Source organism: Nyctibius grandis, chromosome 1 (genome assembly GCF_013368605.1).
Source record: "Nyctibius grandis isolate bNycGra1 chromosome 1, bNycGra1.pri, whole genome shotgun sequence".
Lineage (NCBI taxonomy): Eukaryota > Metazoa > Chordata > Aves > Nyctibiiformes > Nyctibiidae > Nyctibius > Nyctibius grandis.
In genome coordinates this window covers 85961858-85986900 of record NC_090658.1, presented here as the reverse complement: position 1 = coordinate 85986900, position 25043 = coordinate 85961858, and the positions used below count along the sequence as shown (strand labels likewise).

The following is a 25043-nucleotide window of genomic DNA, read 5'->3' as shown; positions in this document are numbered from 1 at the left end:
GGGGAAACAGACAATTCTCCTTGAGGCTGGGCAATTGCAAGCCCAGCAGCTTAGGGGTAAAAATATTCGCCTCTGTGTGAGCTTCCAGCAAGGGGGAGATTCAAAAAGCGGAGTGTGACAGAGAGTGAGAACATATGAGAGAGAACCAGAAAGAGTGAGAACATACACACACGTAAGCAAAAGACAAATATCCATCATCACTCAACTATGGAGTCAGGTTTTCTCCTGCTAGTTCACTCAATATGGATCCATGAACCTGACATTTTCAGTTAGTCCACAGCACCAACCTGTAAGAGGAGGGCAAGGTCCTCTCATTCCTTTCTAAGGTGGTATTTGGGAATAAAGGTTTGAATTCTCTCAGAGTGCAAGACCCACTTAACTTGGGTTTTCCAAATTCTTGCACAAGTGGTCTAACTTCTCAACTAATGTAACAATCATCAATACTAACTGCATTTTTAGATGAAATTATGGCAGCAGGGCTGTATGGGAAACCCAGTAGTAGCCACGTGTGCGTGCTCTGTGCTTGCTAAAGCAATCGTGCTCCCAAACACTTGGGAACAGAAATGCTTTGGCCGTGGTTCCAAATACGGTAAATGTTACCTCAGCCAGCATAGCAATGGATCTGTGCATACATATATAACAATATGTCATGTGCTTAATGACTATTGCTAATGAATACTTAAGTAACTGCTTTCAATCACTTACTTAAGTGTTACTGGGGGAACTGGTAATTAGCCTTAAGCACCTAAATTATACCAAAATTCCAGTTTAGGCATCAAAATGTTTTTCCTGATCTCACCTGAAGAGCAACAAAATTCAAATTATAAATGAGTATTTATGTGCTTAACTCCTATTTCATTCAGCACGTGCTAGGTATCTGCAACCTTGCATGAAACTCACCCTATAAAGATCATAAAAGACAAACACGGCATATCAGAGGACTGAACACTCTTCTCCTGAGTTCCAAATTGACACCCAAGGAACTAAATTCAACCTCTTTTAACATCTCCCTGCAAGAAGGCCATAGCCTCATCTTCCCTGATCACACTGAAATAGTCTTTACCATATCCCGATTTACAGCTATGCTCCTTAGTACAATATGTACCCTAAAAATGTGCAACATTTTTCACTTTCAAATACAGACATAGAAACACTCCCTCTTTCTCTCCTCATCTCTCACCTCTCCTGCTTCCAAAGCCTGATTCAGACGCCACAACAACCACCACCAATCCATCTATCTGAGGTTCACAGAGGCCCACTTAAAGCAAATAAAGTTTCTCAGGTGTATAAAATTCTGACTGGTCAGAGTCCCTGGGCAATCTGCTCTAGGCTGACCCTGCTTGAGCAGAAGCATTGGACAAGTTAGACTACCTGATCTCAAGAGTCTCTTCCAACCTAAACAATTCTGTGATTCTGTGAAAATTTAACATTGGCATGTAAAACATAGGAATGTGATAAATTTTCTAAATCTATTATTTAATTTAAAGCATCCATTTAGCAGGTCTCAGCAACCTGAGCTACATGAACATTAATATCCACTCAGAAAGTGTTACAACCTTGTCTAAAAGGAAGTTTTAATGCATGCCTTTCTTTATGATCAGTTTCCTTATACTTTCAACACTGCCCAACCCATCCTCCTCAGCTTCCTGCAGAAGTTCTTAGTTTTGAAGAAGTCAAGATATTTAAACATTACTTACTATATAGCATCTTCAGATTTCTGTGATAACTTTTATCTTGAAGAAGATTTAAGTTTTTGTGTTAAGTGTAACTGGTAGGGGAAAAATCAGACCAGTACTTTTAACTAGAAATTTAAAAATTTACCAAGTTACATTATTCAACTTCACGTGCAGTCACAGCAAGAGGCTACTGCCTTGCTAAACTGTAATAACTTTGTCTAAGTGTAGGAACAATAGAAGGGGGTGGATAACTATAACTATGCAAATTAAAAATAGGTTATGGGTTCAGGAATTTCACTTTGATGCAGTACTGCTCTTCATGGAAGTACTTCTCTGAAGATATTGCCTAGGTCCTCATTTTCCTAAATCTGTTAGTTACAACACTGTTTCCATTGGGGAAAAAAATAGCTGGTTTGCTATATAAAAAGACAAATAACTTTTTCAAAATATTTACCTATCTTCCTGAAATATTTTGAGTACAAACAACCAACTAAATCCAAATAACACCCACTATCCCCTGTGAAATGTCCCAGATGATTTCAAGAAACCTAGAACTTTAACAGATGCAAAGAACCTGGACCCTCTTAATGAAACATTACTGTTTGAAGTAACATTTTCTACAAGTCTAATGAAGGAATAAGAAGGTACTGGAAGAACAAGCAGTCACAATTTTTCACCTGTTTTGAATTAGGTGACTTAGATATCTTGACACCAAGCTGAGGCCACACCATGTCATCCCATCCAAACAGCTGCATCATTGATAGAACAGGCTGTGGCTGGAGATCTGATAGGGCTTTGCTGGGTATATCCAAAGCTAAGAGAGTAAAACCTGATTTTAAAGAGAGAAAAACATGGCACCATGTTAATGGTTTCTCAGTACACCCCTGTTCCACTAAAAAGCACTGAAAATTAATTATGATTAATAATGTGCAGTCTGGGAGTACCATAAATCTCAATTAAAACTAGGCAACTATTCTAACGTATAGTATTTGTACACATGTTAAAATGTAGTCTCTGTCCCAAGGAGTTTGTAAGTCAACATGACACACGGAATGCAAAGGAGGGAAAATGGATCCAAAGATTTGCAATTTTAAATATATTCATGAAACCACAGGTTACAAATCCTGAAGGCATAGCTTTACCACTTATGCAATAAAAACCATGTCTGAAAAACTTGCTTTTTTGTCTTCTTGGCCTCCCTTTCTTGCCTCCATCCACCACTTCTTGTACACATAAGTACACATAAGTACTTAGCTTGTACACATAAGTATTACCATGCTTTACAGGGTTGAGTTTTATTTATTTGCTTAGTTTTTTACACACTTCTCACAGTGAAGACCAGTATCCAGAAAGAATTCACTAGTAAAAGCTGGTACCTTTCTATTTTTAGAATAGACTTTCATGTATCAGAAGTTACTGTGTAAATAAAGCACTATGGACAAGTTTATTCTTGAAAAAAGGATATTCATATAACAGTTGCAGATCTAGAAACTGGGACAGTACTTTGTGCAGAGTTTTTGTTAAAGTAGCACAATCTTTCGCCATTTCTGTTAGGTCTGCAGTGGAATCTATATCTAACACTACCAGCATAAAAAATATAGCATATTCTTTATGCTGCAAATGACAATTGCATTTAAACTCGGGGAGAAAATGTAATTCGAAATGCTGAGCAGTTATTAGGTTATAGGAAATGAGAGGCATCAAATGAGTCAGGAAAACTGACTTTGGAGGGCAATGAAATAAAGGGGCTCGCTAGTTCCCAAATTCTCCAGTTCAAGTTAAATATAAATGTAACATTGATTTATTAAAATAATGATTTATAAAACCGCATGCATTGAGAAGCTGACTTGAGTAAGACAGAAAAAGGCTAGTTTTCAGAAACAACAATGAAGCTATTTTAATTAATGGTGTAAGGGACAGACTACCTTAAACTACGAAGGACTTCACAATTTCCTTATGTGCCTCGGAATAAAAAAGGTGGTCATACAGAGTCCCCACTCTGCTTTAGGTGAGGAAGCAATTTGTGCCAGCCTTCTTCCAGGTTATCACATTGTTTCTGTAGCATCAGTCATAACATGGGTGGGGGAGAAATGGGAGACAGAAATGATAATGCAGGTCCCAGGCTATTTGCCTGGCAGGGGGAGCAGGAGAGCTGTGACAGCTGCTCTCTCCTCTGGGCTGCAACCTCTAAGGCAAGAAGCTCATACAGCGTGGGAAGGGTTCGCCTTCCTCTGCAGTACTGCCTAACACATCTCTATAAAGCAGGTCACAACTGCACTCCCCTGCTTCTAAGGGGGAGGACAACCTATAATAGGTTGTTCCTCTTGCTATTTCACTGTGTTAATATAAAATAAAAAGACATGACACTGTAGGAAATGAATGAAAGTTTTGACATTAACCACCTCTGCCTTTGATTTGTATTGCCGTTTCCCATACATGCTTCAGCAGTGCGAGACCACTACCGTTGCACACAGCCTTCTTCATTAATGTTACCTACTAACTACTGCAGAGCTGCTTCAGATGAAGTCTTTTAACTTCTCTATTACTAACTCAGTACTTCTGAGCTTATAACTTTAACTAATTCAGAAACGATAGGAAAAAATATTTTATATTTCATTTCTTTAAATTTAGTTAAATGGATACAAGATTTCATTGTAACTACAGAATACAATGCTAGCTACTGATGTTGAAGATCAAACTGGGATTTCTTTCTATTCACTGCCATGCTGACTCATTGCATGTGGAGTTCACACACATACGGAAAGCTGTACTTCAAGATTAACACCCTTCAGTGTAAAGCAAGGTAAATAATTAAAATGAATTACACAATAGTTTTATGACCATGACCATAAAGGTTCAGCAAAAAACAATAGTCATATAATGAACCTTTCAAAAATTGTCTTCTAATGTAAAATATTATTTAAAAAAATTTATTTTGAATCACAACCATAATGAAAAATATAGTTCAACACAAAATTATAATAAATTTCTACAAAAAGATGTAAATTCTAGATATAGTGAAAGAAGTTATTCTCATTTATGTGTAACATTTGCAGTGTTGATTATAATCTGTGACTAGTAGCGAAAAAGAAGTCAGGCTTGTACAGCTTCAAATCCCTTTGGAGTTCTCAATCTGCTTGTATTCTATCAAGTAATTCAACACTACAATATTTCTTCTGGTCAAAATATTTAGCATAGAATCTATTTTTTGCATTTATGCATATTTCAGCTACTACACAGAAGTAGAAATATCCCAAAATACAAAATCCTCAAAAGTTTGTGACCCAGAAAACAGCACCGAATCCAGCAGTGGCAGGGAGGGTCAATGCTAACCTGCAGCTGTATCAGCAAGCTGTGGGGAAAGTGGCGTCTGTGACATTCTCTGGCTCTTCAAATAGGGAAAGAAATTTCTCCAGAGAGCACTGGCGACAGCGAGGTGGTGCTCTTTAGCCACTAATGGAAGCTGTGCGGCTGGGGCCGGCTTCCCTGGTTGAAGTCCCTGGCTTACACGTTTGTGCACACTCCTAGGGCAGAAACAAAAAGAATGTTTACGTTCAATAAGTAAAAAATCCCCATCTTTCAAAAATGCATTTACAACTACTTTAAACCGTAGAGCCTGAGAACTGAAGGATCATTTTGTGCAATTAAAACCTTTACGCAAAGCCATTATGCATACCAGTTATTTGATGGATGAATGATGGCATATTAAGCACCATAAAGTTAATGTTAATTACTAATGTCAACCATTAATTATATGCTTTTTAGTATGTCAGATCAAAATGAGAAATAGGCAGCTTTAAAATGAATATCTGCATTTTGCAACTGCTAGCATGACAAGCAAGTTGCTTACAATCCAAAGCCAGATGCTTTTTTAAAATCGTTGTCAGTAGGTTTTTTAGGATAGGGTTGTGTACTGCAAATAATGGCCAATGATTTTGATCAATTGCAAAGCTTCCTTCTGAAACCTATTTCTCATTTGTAAAACCTCACTAGGTATGAGTTTAGATAAGAGAAAAGATTCATTTTATCCTGATGCACTGCAGACAATTAGGTTTGACAGCAATGCCCACAGCTTTGTTAGTACAGTAAGGACAAAAGTTACCCCTACGCATAACTCCCATCTCTTCCTGAGACAATGTGGCATGAATTCAATAATGCACTCAATTTTCTTTGATTCTTCTTGTACCATTCCTGCTACTTAATCTAATTTGGAAGTTGTGACTTTCTAGAGGTTTAATAGAGATATGTCTGCAGGGAATCAATGTTCTCAGAGAGATATGGCGGGGTGGGGGGAAGCATTAATAAATTTTTCTGGTAGAGCAGTATAGGAGACATTACTGCACTGGGCTGATCAACTAAATAACATGCTTATTAAAAACAATCTGTAGGAACGCACTATCATTCCTGTTCCTATTTATCTTCTGGTCAACTCAATTGAGATTGTGCATTAAAGCACGGGCAGCATTATTACATTTGTTTTATTAAATTCTATAAACAGCACTGTAAAGTCAGAGTCAAGATATTTATAAGATAATGGCAAACAGCAGAGGCATCGAGACTTGCCTTAACACTAACACTCGTAGACCATAATATTTTTTTTCTTAATTGCCATTCTCGCAAAACTCTTCCCCTACATCTTTATTCTGTGCTCACCCTAATTCAAAATAAACCAAAACAAAACTAGAAAAAACTCCAGCCCCTAGTTCCCTTCTGGGAATGTGGGAAAATTATGAAAGAATTACACAACTCACAGCACTCATTAGGACATCTGAAACGGAATAATTTTAAATAAAGAGTAGGCTGGCTGCAAGGCCTTCCCGTACAAGGGTTGATATTAGAAGCGCATCTCATTATATCAAATTAGTATCCAAAAATTCTGCCTAACACATAATTTAAAACATAAAACATACTGGCTGTCAAAGGTAACGATACCTTATGCCTGCCTGCAGACATCCATTAGTTTCGATAGGACAGACGGAGAGAGAACTGAGTACCAGGTACTTTTCAAATGGCTACATTTAACAGACATGGAAGGGTACGTAATATTAGGAGGAATCAAGTATTTCTTTGAGAGGCGGTACGAGTCCAAACACAGGAACAGAAGGCAGGAATCCTAAACCCAACATTTATTGCCTCTGTGGCTTCACATAGATCATACAGCCTTTGTTAGCCTCAGTTTCCCAGCCATGATATTTGGATAGTAGGACAGCTTACCTTTTAAGGATGCTGTGAAAACAATTGATGCTTAGAAACTGAGGATTATATTCAGTGTGTCAGTTGGTATTCCTATCTACAAGGCATATTCTCCAAGTCAACATGAATTGAAATAGAAGCGACATTAGCATAACAAGTCAAGCAATACTTCTTTAGGAGTATCTCTTATTAAAAAAAGGACAAAGGAAAGGGTGCAGAAACAGTGAGGTCTAGAGGACAAACAATGAAAAAGTAAAAAGCAGGGCTAAAGCAGCAAGTTAACAATATATTTTTGCCCATTAAAAAAAAAAAAAGTTTAACAGTAAAAACATAAATGGCTTTTTTGGTTTATTTTGTTAAGAAAGGAAAGCACGATGCCTCACAGTGCAGAAAATAAAACTTACGGGAACAAATTCTGCCCTACTTACATCCAGAATACACTATAAAATTGCACAAAGACCTTTTTCTCTCCTCTAAATTGCCTCTCCAAAGAAGGGTGCCTTGCATCTCCTGTAGCCATCTATGCAAAGTAGAAGGGTGTACAGACTTCCAAAGTAAGGTAATACATCTCTGTGTCAGTGCAAGGGCAACACATACAAATCAGTATTTATGTTTATTCATAGTAACCTACACAAATGCTTACAATAAGGTAAATGCTTAGAATCGATGGGGCATCAAAATGTGCTGCAGCAGAAGTAGCCAGCTACTTCTACCGACAAGCAAATTTTTTAAAATTCCATAAAAATACAGATAAATAGAATTTTACTTTTTATTCATGCTTCCACATTTTTCTAACACTAGACAAGCACACCACCAAACATCACTCCACTTCTCAAACTATATACACGTAGTTTTCCATGCTGTTAAGAGCTCTAGAACCACCAGTTGCGTCATTACAATGGTAATAACTTGGTGTGGTTTTTACTTGTTTTAAATTGTGGATTTACTTTTTCCGTAAAAAGAGGCGTGCTTTTTCATTTTACCATCAGATCAAATAAACCCTGGGTTTATAAAAGAAGGGAATATCTGCGCTACCTGAATGAGGATTGGGCTGGATGTATAGGTATAGCAGTGTCATGTGGGATTATTTTCTACATCCTACACCTGGGTAAGGAATTGCAGCCATTCATCTGGATGCAGACATTGTAATCATGAACCATACTTTTGCAAACATGCACCACGCCTTTGCAAGCCTGGATTACTAAAACGGCGTGAAGCTTTAGGTCAAGCTGGAATGGTAAAATACACAAAATGCAGAAGCCTGCCTATATAATGGAAATTCAAGTCACTACTAGTCCATAACCTGCACTGGCTGCACATTAGCATTCAGACTTAATACAATGTCATTTAATTTGACCTACAAGGTTTCAGAACTCCCCAACATGACAGAAGACCTCTCTCCTCCTACCAGCATTGCCAGGGACACATACCACCACCCTCAAGGGCTCCCAGACTATAAATATAGACACTGGTTTCTTCATAGATGGTACTCCCAGTTCCTCTGCTCACAGACCATGGCAGGCCAGCCACAGCAACCACAGAACTCAGCTGCCCAGTACAGCCAAGATTAAGCTCAGGAAAGTCTTTTTAAAGGAAATGAATGACCTTTTGATGCTGAAACAAATAAGTAATTAAAAAAACAACACCAGGACCAGCACCCTTGGATATAGGGAGATTGGGTAGAGATATATGAGTATTTCTACAATGATAAATGGCTTTGATGCTTAGAATTTCAACTACTAACATCAATTCTTTCAAGGAAAACTCAGGCAAACATGTTGACAAATTTCTGTTTACTGTTCAATTTCTTAGTAATTTGTTCATAGTCATTTACTTATTTTTATGTCTGTGCTTCAAATATGCAGTTGACACTAAATACATGTATATTTCTGAAGTCATAATCTCTTATACTACCATGAAATATATTACAAAGTGTGAAGGAGAACACATTTTTAGACTGAGTTAATTACTTTTATACAGAATTTTTCAAAACATTTGAAAAAGAAAAGCTAGTTTAAGTATGGACTATAATACTGGCATTCACAAAGGCAAGGACAAAATGGTTGCATCTGGGTTCAAGCCTGCTTTCACACAGTATCATAGAGATGTGCCAAGTAACAAACTGCACGATCCTCCCTCTCTTATACATGCAGATTCATGAAAATGAAATGGATCTGGATCCACAGAAGTGGCACACTAGCTGCACAGTGGTTCTACAACGGCCCAGCTCCTCCAATAAGAAACTGCCCAAACTACCCATGCTTATAGATTGGTGGAGAGTCAGATACAGGTTTCAGGCATCTCATGGTAAAGGCTTTTGGCTTCCGCATCACCGGCAAATGATGTGACCCATTGATCTAACGTGTAAAAAGGTGAACCTTCGTTCTCTTGGCCATAGCTTTGAATGCAAGCAGGCTGGGTTGCAAAGCTCTGCACTGAACTCTTGGTTATCAGCGTGTTTAGTAGGTGCACTGACAGCACGCTTTCAAGAATTTTAAGTGCTAAAACATCTAGTTTATGGCCTCAAAGTGCCTAAGCTGGATGCTAAACAACCAAGGCCTGTTAAAACAGCCTTAGTGTCTCTGGGCATGCAAGTTTAGGTACTTAGGGAACTTTAGTGATTAAAACAGAGTCACCTACAGACTTTCAGACACTTCCACATTCAGGTTGTTTCTGTGAAACATGCATGAAGGAAGGTGACTAAATTCTACCCAAGTCTGATTCAAACAACAAAGTCCTCTTTTAAATCTGTTTCTAAGCATTTGGGGACAGAACTTCTTTTTTACGCCCCTTAACATAGCACCCAGTATATTGAGACTGGTATGACTGCAGTAGCAACCGGACAGAAGAAGTAATTCCACCTCAAATCAGAATCTCTCAACTTGTTTCCATATCTGCAATATACATACAAAGTATCTATAAAGTTTTTTTCATATTTGAGCAATAGCCTTTTCACCCTTTGATAACTCAAAAAAAAACCCTGAAAGAGCACAGAATTTTAACCCACGTTTACAAAATTAAAAAACAGATTTCAGAAAGATAAGCTACATGAGAAACTTAAGGCCAAAAATAATTTTTCCCATCCATTAAAAGAAACATTTGGAAAAAATCCCAGTTTATAATGTTACTTACACAGTCAGCACTGTGTAAGCCACAACCACCACCACAGAGCTGTACTGCTGACTGTAGAAACAGAACTGGAAAAATCATGATACAATATTATCAAATATTAACATGCCCCCATCAGATCAGTATTTATTAAATCATGTTTCAGTGTTCTTCCTTCAGTTTAATTTGCTTCAATAATCCACAATAAACTGCACATTTAAATGTTTACTGGAAAAAGGATGTCCAAATAATATGTCTCGTTACGTATGTGTATGATGATCACTGATTGGTGTGATGAGGTAGGGAAGGGTAACAAGGGAAAAGGGATGCTTTTCACAACTCTAACATCCAGGATTTTTATCAAATGCTTTAATTCATCCATTCGTGCTTATGTTTTTTATAGCACAGACTTGCACAACATCATACATGTCAGTGTTACAATCTGACTTCATCAGGCACAACAATGTGAAGCATACACAAAGTGACACATCTTAGATGTTGGATGAGATCCAAAGGGATAAAAGGATGCACTGGTTAAAAAGCAGGGCACAAACAGATCTCAGATTCCTGAATCATCATTCCCACACTGCTCACTTAGATCAACATCTTTTGACTAGGAAGTTCCCTAGGTGCCTGCAATTTAGCTACGCAAATGGCTTCAGCTCAGCATCTAACCCACAATCTCAACTGATCATGACTAACTCACACCAAGAAAAGCAAGCTGCACAGAGTGCAGCAGTAGCTACCTTCATTTTAAAACCTGGAACATGCTTTTTTTTTTTATATAAAAACCAATGAGTCACAGTCTCAGGGTGGAGAGCACCTAGGTCCAGTTTTGATAGACCGGTTTTGGGATCAGACTCTGCTCTTGGATTATGAGTTTTACATTATGTCAGTCACTGGATAAAAATGCGAAATCGCAGAACAGGGACTGGAGCATATGGCACTCATCCCTCCCTGTATTACATCCTAACCACTAGGTAACAGATATTTAATTGTTCAGACTATCTGTTGTCTGTTATTTAAAAACAAAACAAAACAAAAAGCACCCAAAACAAACATGTTTAAGTATGCATCTTCAGCAGTGGGACTCTACAATGGTTCCAAGCACACAGATTTCTGTTCTTCATGACATTGAATCAGACGTCTCTAGACCCACCAGATACCCACTGGATTCAATCCTTCACTTCCTATTTTCTGTAGGCTAGCAGTAGACAAAGTCCCACACAGGAGGCAAGAGTGGTTTGTTTTATAAGATACACATGCTGTACGTGCCAAACAAGGCGCTGCTCAGCTGGACCTGTTATTGTAGGCCATCAGAGCTCTTATATCTTGGAAGACCCCTACACCATTTGAAAGCAGGAGTCTTCCAAGTTCTGGTATCCTCCTCGTTCGTCTGAACGGAGCTGGCAGGCAGGCAGATGGCCCTAGTGCTCAGGAGTAAAAGGTCAAGGGAGGCTTGAATCACCATAACACTCTAGGACTGAGGTGCTTCAGACCGTAATTTAAAGGACTTGTTCATATGTGTGGGTGTAGACAGATAAATAAATAAAAATACCAGGGCATCTAGCTTAGGCTGTAAGAGACACCCACAGACATTAGGGCAGCATTTCAATTAGGACAGCTTTTCTGTAAAACCTTAGCTAAAAGATACTCCACCTTCCTCTACCCAAAAATCCTAACCAGAATGTTTTCTGTTTTTTTCCACACGCACATCAGGAAAACATTGTCCCTAAACATCCTAAAAACATACTTTGCATTATGTTCCCTTAATTGAAAAAATGCCTATTAACAAAATAAAAAAGGCTACAGATCCTTTCAATTTACCATACACCAATCACTGCCTGAGCAGAAGCAGATCACATATTCTTTCCTGTTGAAGATAGCATAGGTTTAAACGAAGCCATTCTAATTCTTTTATTGATGGTATAAATCTCAGTGGAAGAGCCCAGTATATTCCTATTGTTAGTGGATCATTGACAGAACAGACTCAACAGTTAAGAAGCTTCTAATGTGACAATTTATATAAGCAGAGTAATTAAAGTATATTAGAAATCCAGATAATCTCCCCCAATCAAACCAATGAAGGGCAGCCCATGGGCATTCAAATCACACATTGCAATTTAGCTCAGGGTCACCTTCCCAAGTTAAATAATATCAACAGAAAATACCTTAAACTAAATGATCCTTACTCATTACCAAACCTATTCAGGAAATTACATAAAGCTCTTTGAAGATACAAATATTTTAAGAACAGTTAACCACTTTAAACAAATACTTTTTTCCTTGTAGTGATTTGAAGGCTAAAGCCACGTTTTATTTCTCATACATTACTTGGGATATTCACTAAAAGATAGGAAAGAGTGGGGAAAATGTGACAGATCCTTTTAAATGTTATAATGCAAGTACAGCAGCAGCAATATTTACTCACATTATCGGAGTGTGCATTAGTACAGACAATGCAAGTTGTCAGTAATTAAATAATTATACTATCAACAGCTAGGGAATTTAGCTCTAAGGATTTTTTAATATTCTCACAAGAAATTATACTTTTTGACTATTTCTGTTTGGGGTTTTTTTGTTTGTTTGTCTTATGTATCTTCTACAAGTAAGTCTATCAACTGCACAATTAAAAGCATTTGATTACATTACATTTTGACATAAAATAAAAAGTAAATCAAAACCAGAATTCTTTATAAAGCTTTCCAAGTTTAAGGTTATATTAAAATAACAAACAAAAAACCCCCAAAAACATAACCATTGCAACTGACCCCATAATAAGCAAAAAAGGAAAACATACACTATTCAAATTTTAAGTCAATGTTCCTAATATTTTCTTAAAAAAACAACAGATGCTGTAATACGTAGCTTGGCAGCTATTTCATTAGAGAAATACAGTGCAAGAAATGCGGCTCTTTGTCTGAAATTAATACAGAGGAATTTGGTAGATCTATGTTCTTCACTAAATTCTTTAGATTTAAATGTAACACTACAAACAGCAAGTAGCACAGAAAAAAGTGAACTGAAGTCTCAGGTTTAAGACACTCTTCCACAGCATATGGAAAACAATAATATGTTACGTTAGGATCTATAATCAGCAAAAGTTAGACCTCTCATTGCTTGATCCACTCTCCCAATCAAGGAATCGCTGAAAATTGGCAAAAACGACCATGACCTACCACTTCCAAGTTTTCAAACCAAGCATTCTCAAGCTGCAGCATCTCTGGGCAACGGCCCATCCCTTGAAACTCTAATATATTTATTCTTTGGGACTTCCTCTTCTGTACTTTTAGAAGGGAAGTACCACATAGGAGTGACAAAAGAAGACTCAGTATCTAGGTGTAGATTTCACACATACTCCTTTACCTTTTTCTACTGGAAGGCAAAAGTTGCAAACAGAGGCCAAGCAGTACTAGCCGGAACATTACCTGCCCTTTACTGGAGAGCAGTAAAAGTTCCCAGGATACCACCAACAGCCTTGGCAGAGACAAGAGGGATAAAAAAGACTACTTTTAAAAACTAATGGAGTTGCAGGAAGAAATGTGGAAAAACCTTCAAATAGGAAAGTGGGAGAGACAGCAACTGCTGAAAAGTTTTAACTCAGAAAGAAGAAAAAAAAAAAAAACAAAAAAAAAAAACAGAAATGAAGTGACCTCCAAGCACAGCCAGCTCTCCCTCCTCTATTATACCACTTCTTTCATCACATTCTTCCTGCAGCGACCTTTCCCTCATGCACTGTATGGCAGAAGAGAGACCTGGAACGTGTTATGATCAGCCTGTCCTGTCCTTCTGACTCTCCGAGACGACTGTGGATGCAACGAGACTTGCAATGATCCAGGCCAAAGAGATGCCATAATCGTGAGATGCAAGTGAAAGCTGTCATATAAACACTTCGAAGAATTTTCCACTGGTTGCTTGATGAAAGTCTTAAATATATGGAGAAATGGGCCAGCAGTCTACCTGAAACACTTCTTATTAAATTACAAGAAACAGCAAGTATTTGTAAAAGAACTAGCATAAAATAAAATCATGGACAAAGAAAAAGGAAATCAAGCTTGAAATTCTTCTTTACTGGCTGGATTCCCTTTACTTTAAAGAGAGGCAAAGCAAGTATCACCAAAATTGTCTTTCTACAAGGTGCAATACTGAAGATGGGGCAATAAGTTCCAATGATTTTCTGTGCATTTAACCCTGCATTTTAGAGGACAAATATTCATTAATAGGTCTGTATTCATCACAGATACAAAATGTCAACACATCTTATATTGCTCCTTCAATCTACTGATACATAAGTAATACTGTTTGTTTTTAGATATGGAACACTAGGAAATGTTTTTCTTAATTGCTCTGATATGTTATTGTGGATTTCTTTTAGAACACAAATATTTTCCTTAAAGCATTCACTATTTTGTAAGAAAACAGCAGAACAGTCCCTTAGTTAACCACTAATTAATTCATCAATAAATTGTTTTATTCATTCTTGAATGCTTAGGCTTGATAAGTATTCCCTGTATATGCCCAGGTAAAGAAATGTCCAAGGCAACATCTGCAGGACCACACTAATAAAAAAAATAAAATAAATTATCTGCACATCAAAGAGCTCATCTCCTGATATCAAAGATTCTCATCTTCACTGGGATGGAAAGTGTTAATGCTGTGAATAAAAGGTTTTCAGCTGCAGCTGAATCATGTGAAGATTATCAATATAGCAGCAATGTACAAAGGGGCTTCAGCAAGGTTACCGAGTTTAATATAATCCTCTCTATAGCTAAGCACAGTAATAGAGAACCCTGTGTTCACTGTGACAGCATGTTGTGTGTGCTCAGTAATACTTTTAAAATATACAGGGAGAACAAGAAATCCCCAACATCTTTACTATCCTCAAAGACAAAGTAAAGATATTAACAAGAACAGACACACAACCCTAAAACACAAAGGTACAGAAAAGCCAAACACTCAGAGCTGCAGAATATTAGTTAGCACTTTCTCCTTAACCCTTCTCAAAGGGTTTAACTACATCACCAAAAAGACGAGTTGTTATGACCATAATTTAAATGCAAGCAACAAAGCTCCAGCCTGCTTTGGCTAGGTCTGCTGGGAGGGAATATTACATCTGCTTCAGCCACCCTAGCAAATTTGTGCCAGAGAGCTGTTGTCTTTTCCTGACCACATTTAACTAAGATAAGGCTGCAAGAGCAGCAAAGACAACACAACCTGCGTTAAGTCAGTGCAACTAGTTCGTGTGTCTGCTTGTGGAACAGTCTTGGGAAAAACAGACAGCTCATTTCAGCCCAACTGCAACTTTCCTTCATTACCTTCACTGGTATTCAGCCAAGTTAGCTTCTCCCCTGTGCTACACAGGCATATGCTAAGATCGCAGTTTTCTTCATGTCTTTAATGCAAAGTATAAACTGGAACACACACACACCCCGAGTGACCCTCTGCTGCCCCAAAATCTCAAGTCCCAGGAGAGTCAGTCCAGGTACTCCCTTCAGCAGCAGGGCTGCGCCGTTCACAGATCTCAGCCAAGCACTCTGTGCTAGATTCTCCACCGTTCAAGGCACTGGGAGTCCTCTTGGTGCTTTGAACAGGTAAGTCAGTGCTCAGTTCTTTCAAGAAAAAACCCCGAAAAAGCAAACACTTAAAAAGACATTTAGTTCGCCTAAGCAGCCTTTCAGCATACGCCAGATTCAGAATTTTTTAATCCTTTGAAAGTACAAATAGAGAAAAATAAAGGAAAAAAAATGGACAGGCTGCATTTGAAACTAATACTATCCTAAGCTGTTGTTTTCCCCTTTTCTAGTTCACACACATACAAAAAAAAAAATCACCTAAAACCAAACTTAACATTTCTAAATCACTGCCACTTCACAGAACTGAAAATAGCTCCATTTCAATTCTTAAAAGTCTTATTTTGAGTAGCAATCTTTGTGTAACAGACTGACATTACAATTAGTTTTGATGAAAATACGACAAAATTCCCCAATAAATTCCCGTACCACCTGTAAAACTTCAGAACAGTAAATGTGTCTCAGCCTCACTGCACTGTTTTGAAAGTGTCCTCTCAGATTTGCTCATCAGCTTTGAGCCACATAACCTGTCCCATAAAAGCTAAGTCTTCCCCACCATAGGATTCAAAGTATGTTCATCACATGATTGAAATATGTTCTTTACCAGAGACTAAATTTGGTTTCCAAAGTATTTTAAATTCAAAAGAACAGGAAGTCTAGATCACTTCAGATGATCTTTATCACAGAATCACAGAATGTTAGGGATTGGAAGGGACCTCGAAAGATCATCTAGTCCAATCCCCCTGCCGGAGCAGGATTACCTAGATCATATCACACAGGAACGCGTCCAGGCGGGTTTTGAATGTCTCCAGAGAAGGAGACTCCACAACCTCTCTGGGCAGCCTGTTCCAGTGTTCAGTCACCCTCACCGTAAAGAAGTTTTTCCTCATATTTAAGTGGAACCTCCTGTGTTCCGGCTTGCACCTGTTGCCCCTTGTCCTGTCAAGGGATGTCACTGAGAAGAGCCTGGCTCCATCCTCATGACACTTGCCCTTTACATATTTATAAACATTAATGAGGTCACCCCTCAGGCTCCTCTTCTCTAAGCTAAAGAGACCCAGCTCCCTCAGCCTCTCCTCATAAGGGAGATGTTCCACTCCCTTAATCATCTTCGTGGCTCTGCACTGGACTCTCTCTAGCAGTTCCCTGTCCTTCTTGACCTGAGGGGCCCAGAACTGGACACAATATTCCAAACGTGGCCTCACCAGGGCAGAGTAGAGGGGGAGGAGAACCTCTCTTGACCTGCTAACCACACCCCTTCTAATATACCCCAGGATGTATTATGAACTTTACTCAAGTTCATAGCCTATTAGGAACATAAATGCTAGTATCTGTCATATAGGGAACAGACGGTATTAGCTGTTATGGTTTTTAGCTGGAAACAGCAAATCACTGCTGGTATACAAGATCATTTTTAACAACCTTATATGACAGCTCCTCCTTCTTGCCATCAGAGCAGGATGGAATTACAACCAAAGAGTCCAGGGTCACAGCAAATAAGCTGACTTAGCATCATTTGCTTCCTGTTAAAGACCACCTTTCTCCAAAACACTCAAAAGCAAGATCAACTCAACCCCGTCAAGGCCTTCCGAGTGAGCTCTTTGCTTTCAAAGTTCTAAAAAGATGCCACACATTAAACAATATCCTGGTATTATATGCAACAATCCTGCCTTGAATACATACTGTTGTGTACAAACCCCACATTCTCCATTCCTACCAAAAATCAGAGAATCACAGTATGGCTGAGGTTGGAAGGGACCTCTGGGGGTCATCTGGTCCAACCTCCCTGCTCAAGCAGGGCCACCTAGAGCTGGTTGCCCAGGACTATGTCCAGACAGCTTTTGAGCATCTCCAAGGATGGAGACTTCCTGGACAACCTGTGCCAGGGCTTGGTCACCCCCACAGTAAAAAAGTGTTTCCTGATGTTCAGAGGGAACCTCCTGTGTTTCAGTTTGCGCCCATTGCCTCTGGTCCTGTCACTGGGCACCACTGAAAAGAGCCTGGCTCTGTCCTCTTTGCACCCTCCCTTCAGGTATTTATATACATCGGCAAGAACCCTGTGAGCCTTCTCTGCTCCAGGCTAAACAGTCCCAGCTCTCTCAGCCTTTCCTCAAGTGAGAGATGCTCCAGTCTCTTCATCATCTTTGTAACCTTTCACTGGACTCTCTCCAGTATGTCCATGACTCTCTTTACTGGGGAGCCCAGAATTGGACACAGTGTGGCCTCACCAGTGCTGAGCAGAGAGGAGGGATCACCTCCCTCCACCTGCTGGCAATGCTCTGCCTAATACAGCCCGGGATACCATCAGCCTTCTTTGTGGCAAGGGCACATTGCCAGCTCAAATCCCTGATGAAGGTATATGGAAACCTTCTACATCATTATAAAATGAATCATACGTGAATACAATTTATAGTGAGAATCAGAATGCCAGTTTATCTGAGAAAGTGAAATAAAGTAGAAACGCTGAAATGAAAAAATGAGTGTTTCTGATTTCAGTCATGTTACTAATACATAGACAAACTGCAGCCTGCAAATGCATATCTTCCAGACAACTCTTCTGTTAGAGCAAAACTTCTAACATTTGTCAGAAAAAGTGTGTTAAATAGGATTTTAGTATGTTTGGGTTTTGTTTGGTGGTTTTTTTTTTTTGGGGGGGGGGTGGCTGTTGTTTTGTGTTTTTTTATTAAGAGCTAGAGTCATAGAAAAATCTGAATTGGAAGGGACCTCTAGAGGCCATCTGGTCCAATCCCCAGTCTTGAATAACCCTAAGGAGCAAAATTTTACAACCTGACTTAAAAACTTGTTCCAATGTTTGACTATGCTGCAAAAATTTTATCATTATATCTCATAAAAAACTTCTTCATCACAATCTCAGTCCATTGCTTCCTAGCACTATACACCTCTGTGAAGGGTCTGATTCCATCTTATCTATACCCACCCCTCCATTAGATTGTTGTACAAACAATAAAATGCCTTCCCCCCGTCACCTCCCATCCAAGCCTTCTTTTCCTAAGGATGAACAAACTCAGTTTTCTCTGCCTTCCCTCATAGGGCATGTGCTCCAGACCCCTAATCATACTGGTGATCCTCTGCTGGACTTAAATCAGTATTTCAATATTTTTCTTATACTGGGAACCCAATGTGCTGCTTACTTATACAACATAATTTACTTGAAACACATTCTTCTAAAGCACCAGGAGGGCAATGAAGTGTAGCTGTCTATAGCTAAACAATGACCCAGACTCTGATATAACAAGTTTTCTGAATTTTTACAAGCTAAGCTTTTTTACCAATTCCTTACTGTCTTTTGCTCAGAAAAAAATTCCATGAGAAATGATAACTATGCAGTGTGACTGGCATGTCAATCAACTGGTTCCAAAAGGCCAGGACTGAAACCCATTTTTAAGTAAAACCTTTTCCAAAATCCTGCATTTAGCTCTTCCATGGGACTCTCAGATCAGGATAACACCAGTTGACAGAGAATTATAATGATGGGACAGGTTCATATCTTCTGCAAGGTATTGTTTACACTTTTTAAAAAGTAATTTTGCACACACTAAATATATGTAAAAAAAAGTTTAAAGCTTAACAGGTAGACCTGAAACAGATAAATTTCTTACAATTGTGAGCCCAGTAGTTTAATGGACTCCCAGTGCTGAGAAGACTCCACACACGGGGGAACAGATGCCCACATACTGTACTAAAGTGGATCTCTGCTTAAGATCACAGTGTTTTATTAAAACAGATCAAAAGCATACAGATCACTTTGGAAAAGCTTACAGTTTGAGAGATCTGATGGTAAATTTATGGCCATGTAAAGATCACAAAAATTCTTCTTAGTCACACTATGAAAAAAATAAAAGTTTGACAAATTGCTTGAAACAAATTCACTGAGGTCAGCTTCCCCACATCTCTCAAACGTTTTCCTTTATCTAGCACAGCTTTAGAAATGCATTTTCCCTCATCGAGCCTGTTCTCACCCAGACTCAAGTACCAAGACGACACAGAGAAACTGGTAAAATAGCCATTTTGGCTGCAAAAGTTCAAACATTAATGTCATCTCAGTTGAAATTTCATGATCCAATGAGATGTGAAATGGACTCTGAGGATAACTACACAAAGTCCTGAGGGAAGGTAAGGGAACAGTATCAAAATATGAACCCCAAATACTGAAAACAAACAAACCAGAAGTACTACTACCCACAGTTATCTCTTCAGACATTCTGAATATAATTTCCAGTAACACATCTGTCTTACCATTACACGTATAACATTTTGTTATTATCATGCCATTCTTATTTTTCAAGTAGGAAGCCTGAAAAAATACTTTCTGTATTTCTCTTAATTTAAAACAAGACTGTAACAAAGAGAGGAACTGTAGTTCAAATAAAATTTTTCTTTTTTAAAATGAAACTCTCTTGCACCAGCTCCTCTAGCTGCCTTTGCAGAAAATCAAACACTATATGCATATGGATGCTCTCTAGCAACCTGCTGGGAGTCATATACTGTAAGTGGTTTACGAAAATCTTTCTCTCCAAGAGAGAAAACAGATTTTGGAAGGCAGACGAACTTGTACGCAAGATAATGAAGTAACTTGTTTCCAAGTTCCAAAGCAAAGTATTTTATTTCCTTCCTGAAACATCAATTTTGTTCTTTATGGAGTATCTGTTGTGTTATAGGATGCTGTTCCTGTAATATGTCTTTTTAGTGAAGGAGATTACTTTGGGTACAAACCATCCCCTACTAACATTGTTCCCAACATTTGGTAATACAGACAGTAGAGCTAATTTTCTGCCATCCAGGAGGAACGGTAGGCTTGCTAAACTTTTATCATCATCCCCTCTGAAACACAGTAAAAATCACTGCTAGAACTGATAGTTTATTAGATCAAAGCTACCATCAACAATGTCAATTCTGCCTGGTTGTGTTAACGGGAAAATGTTTTATGAGTTCTGCCACTGGGCAGCCATTTAACTTCCAGCACCAGCTATGCTGTAAAACCGTGCACATAATTTATTTGGTGACCTGCGTGTGTGGGAAGCATTATCCAGGCAAAACTTCTCAGTCTGACAAAATGCTTTGATTTGCACTGTTCAGATGATCGAACAGAGACTTTAAGCAATCACCAACAATAGCTTTTATCTCCAAACGTGCTAAAAGTGTAATACTACATGACAGCAACCTATTGCTTTAAGACCAGATTTGATAAAATACAAGTGATTGCATAAATACTACATTTTAAACTTGCACACATCTTGTCCATTACGCTTAAGTATTAGTAAAGTTCATGTTTATCTTAAACATAATTTTTAGCAATTTTCCCACACAACACTCATAATGCCTCCACGGTATCCATGGTAACCTCTTTGCTTACATAGAGCTTAAAATACCCACTCATTTCAATTAGGTGAAGTAAACAGAAAATAGCCATTCTTGCTCAAGTTACTGCCGTCTTTTCTTTTAGATAGTTTTCAACAGCCTTCAAAACAGTTCCTAGTTTAAGTCTGCCACACACAGTTGATGACAGGTGTGTCACCAAATTCTCTTCCCTGCATCACAGCAGAACTGATTTAATTACTTGCAATAATATGTACAGTATACAAATACAGGTATCTCATCTATTCCTATGTAATTCCGACAATGCAGATCCAATAACTTACTGTGTTTCTTTTCAGTGCAAAGGTACTGCTACTACTCTGCAAGGCTTCTGAGAGTTTAATCTATTCTTTCTCTATACTATAAAAAACATTTGATTTATAATAATCTGGCACACACTGCAATGTCTTCTGAAGAAGACTCACCTCAGACAGGAAACATGCTCAATAAAATATTATTATATCTAATATTCCATTGTATTTCATATGAAAACAGAAAGGGATGTCGTTTAAGAACCTGCAGCACAGAATTTTTTAAAACATCCTGTTTCTGTGGGCCTGTTTGGTACTTTTTTGAATTCTTAAGACACACTCGTCTAGTTCATAATTTTTTTTTTTTTGAGAAAGCAGCTGGTCAAGGCTTTTTCTGATGTTTTTACATAAAAAACACTACAGTGAAAAACCAGCATGAGCCTTGGGACACCTACCATCTCCTACTACTCTGCCTACATTCAGCATGTCATGTCCTTGTTACACAGCATCACCTACCACAGATAGATGACAGATTGTTAATAATGTCAGAAATAACTGTTTAAAGTTTCCTATGCAGCTGCTGAAAGAATTCAGAGACCTTGCAAGGCACACAGAGTTAAATGTTCAAGCTGTTTTTCCTATTTTGCTGTTCAAAACCTTAAACTAGAAAATCCCTTGAGTGAAAAGTCAGAGAAAGGCTGCCATCCCTTCTCGGGTTAAAAGATGCTTTTGTAAGATTTTAGGTCAGATTAACCTTTTGCTCACAATAGGGCTGGTTATTGGTTTTATTTTTACTGTCTTTAACACAGGTAAAAAATCAATATGAAGCGAGACAAAGGGCTCTGGAGGCCCTGTCTACACCAGCTTTTGGTTTGGCTCATGCACAATCCTACAACATGCTGAGGCTGGGAAGGATTAGCCTGCTTGTGTTGAGTAAACTGATGATACTCAATAAACAGTTTCTGTTGTAAACCCCTTAGGACGTGCAAAGCCACACTAGTTGGCATTAGACCAGATAAGCTGCCGAACCAGCTGTAATCTCATTTAGACCTGAGCTGATCCTCCTGTCCTTTCATTCCACAGGATCAAAGCAAACCACTGAGGAGGCAGCTGTATTATAGCAGCAGCGCTTGCTGGATGCGGCAAACATTTCATAAATTCCTCTCCTTGAAGCAAGCCTGCACGTAATCTACCCAGAGCCAGTTCAATCAATGGATTTCTGAATTCATTAGTCTTATTATTACAGGATAACTGTTTTCTCCACATCGTGTGGTAGCTGTTGCAAGCCAACTTTGCAAAACAGCTCTTATTGCTGACCATTTCTTTCTGGTAATGTGCCTTTGCATTTTTGCTGTGCCACATGAAAATGATTTAAATCACTTCAATGCAGTATTTTTTTTAAAGGCTGGAAATAAAACCAGTTCACGAATATTCAAGTAGGAAGCACTGAAATATAGTAAATTCTTCTGAGCATAATTACTGGCTACCTGCTCGCATGCTTCCATGCATCAGTAATAATGACCAATGTTTTCTGAGCTCAATGACAGCAAACGATAATAGCAAAAGCAGAGATTACATCATTGTAGTAGCATAAATACACACTAAAATTACAGATGTGAAAGGAGTCATTCTAAGAAAAAGATTTCTATTTGCCTTTTATTCTTTGTGTTCTCTTGAATTAAAAAGAAGAAATATTTTCATTGTTAAGGAAATGAATAGCACAACTTTAAAAAATGAGAAAACCACAAAAGCAACAGGTCTTTTTAAACTAAGCAAAAATGAAATCCAAGACACTGGATCAAATAAGACTTGAGGGTGCAACATTGGATTTCTGTACACCATTTGGAGTTTCCACTGTGCAATTATAGCTAAAAAATTTCATAGTGTAACCTTAAGAGCTTTAGAGGAACAGAAAGTGTAATTCAGAAAATGTGTCAACCGCTCCATTTCCCACCAGTGAAGTCTGCAATATAACACATATTCACACAAAGAAAGTAAAATTAGATTTGCAACTTACATTGGAATAGGGAAATACTATTAAAAAATACTTTTCAGTCCTTTGATTTGCTAATTGAATTAATTGTTAATGTAGAGACCTAAGTTTTCTGGTGCAGTTGCATTGGTAAAAAAAAAGGATGTAAGAAAAATTATGCAGTACATCAGTGATTTTTGGGTCATGTACAAGTAATATTAGTGATTCTTGGATCACTCCTTGAAGAATGAACAGTAGCTACAGAACTAAGTTTGGTCAGAAAAATAGGGGAGGCCAGGTAACCGTTACAGTTAAGGTAAAAATAGCAGTGTTTGTGACTTACCATTATTTGCAGCCAGTATAAATATATAATACATTCATGCACACAAACCGAAAAGACGGAGGACCCCTCCTAGAGAACTGCTCTGAGTTTACAGAGTGCAAGAGAAAGATCTGTATCATCTTTGCACGCACATCCTAACCTACACTACACATATCTATTGGACCTCTGTATCTGGCCGTTATGTTTTTAATAAGAGTACGAAAAACACCTGTCCCTGTACCACAATGCCTCAATTAAGTATAGTAAAATCAGATGTTTAACACATGCAAATGTTTTTTAATATATTATAAAGAGGAGATGTTTACTACAAAACTTTTTAAGCACTAAAGCACAGATGTGCTAAAGCATGTCACAGGCAGCTGGCAAAGACGAACAAAAGGTATTTGCACCTATCGTCTACAGATGTCTAAAAAACCCCACGACACATCTCTTCCTCAATCACTTAGAAACCATCTGATGTGTTAGTTGATGATTCTCCTCTCTCCACTTCATTCTTCAGACATAAAGGGGTCCCATTTAACATAATCACTTAATAACAGTAAAGTGATGGGTATCAGAACCCTAATTCTTCTAATATTTGCAAAATCCAGCTCTTTGTAATAATAATAACACCATGATAGCAAACTGTAAAACTGTGTAATTATGCTTTAATTGTATTGTGAGGCATGCATTAATCACAAAGTTTAAGTACCAAGGATGGAATTATAATAATTCTGTAAAACAAATTTAAGCTAGCTAAGTAGGTCAGAACCACTAGCATGCAACAGGAGACCTCTGGGAATTTATCAGTTAATGGCTATTTATGTGCAAATGAGTGCCCTCCAACCCTCCCAAATCCTGTGTAGCTGAAGGGTATTTCTGTTAACCAGGAGCATGCTTAACTGCTGAGGCATAAATTAAACCATTTATTGGAATGATTTTAATTCTTCTCTCCCCCCACCCACTCTTACTACTCCCTCCACCCTCACTAGCAGCACAATTTACAGTATTAATTTACATGGAGATAGGATTGCTGAAGAGTTTTTAGAAATTACTGTGTTTCAAGGAAGGGGCAGAGGGGAGAGGGCAAGAGAAGGAAAAAAGAGCAAGAGGAAAACTTTCAGTAAGAGACAGTAGCAATGCTATACTTAATCTCCAAATCTTCCAGAGGGCAGGTTGAGTTATTAGAAATTCCAGAGGTTCAGTATCACAGCAGTGCAGTGGAAACCCGTTCATAATGAACTCTAATGAAATTAAATTCTGCTTTATGTCCTCATGTTCGAAACTTAAGAGAAGACAATGAAGCTCAAGGGGGACTGCATCAACTGTATTTGCTGTCGTAATGCTCAGACTGTACACACATCAAAGGTTGTCTTTCGAGAAGGAAAACAACAAAAATTTCTTGGCTGCAGGAAAGAACACCTTCAATTTTTGACTTGGAAAAAAAACCTAGTCATTTTTGATGTCTTAGGAAAATAGATACCTTTACAAAACACTCAGAATCAAGATGTATTGAATTTTCACTGTGATGTAGAATGGGGATGATTTACAGACAATATAAATGATTTCTCAACA

The 25043-nt window shown here is 38.2% G+C and overlaps 1 protein-coding gene across 1 annotated transcript in view; it reads right to left on the bottom strand.

The window, feature by feature from the left end:
• The window catches only part of MMS22L (MMS22 like, DNA repair protein), a 99996-nt gene that overhangs the window by 22282 nt on the left and 52671 nt on the right, over window positions 1-25043 (bottom strand). Inside the window, 3 exon segments of the mRNA XM_068411583.1 lie at window positions 2354-2391; window positions 2393-2505; window positions 5010-5200. Of these exon segments, the coding sequence (XP_068267684.1) occupies window positions 2354-2391; window positions 2393-2505; window positions 5010-5200 (342 nt within the window).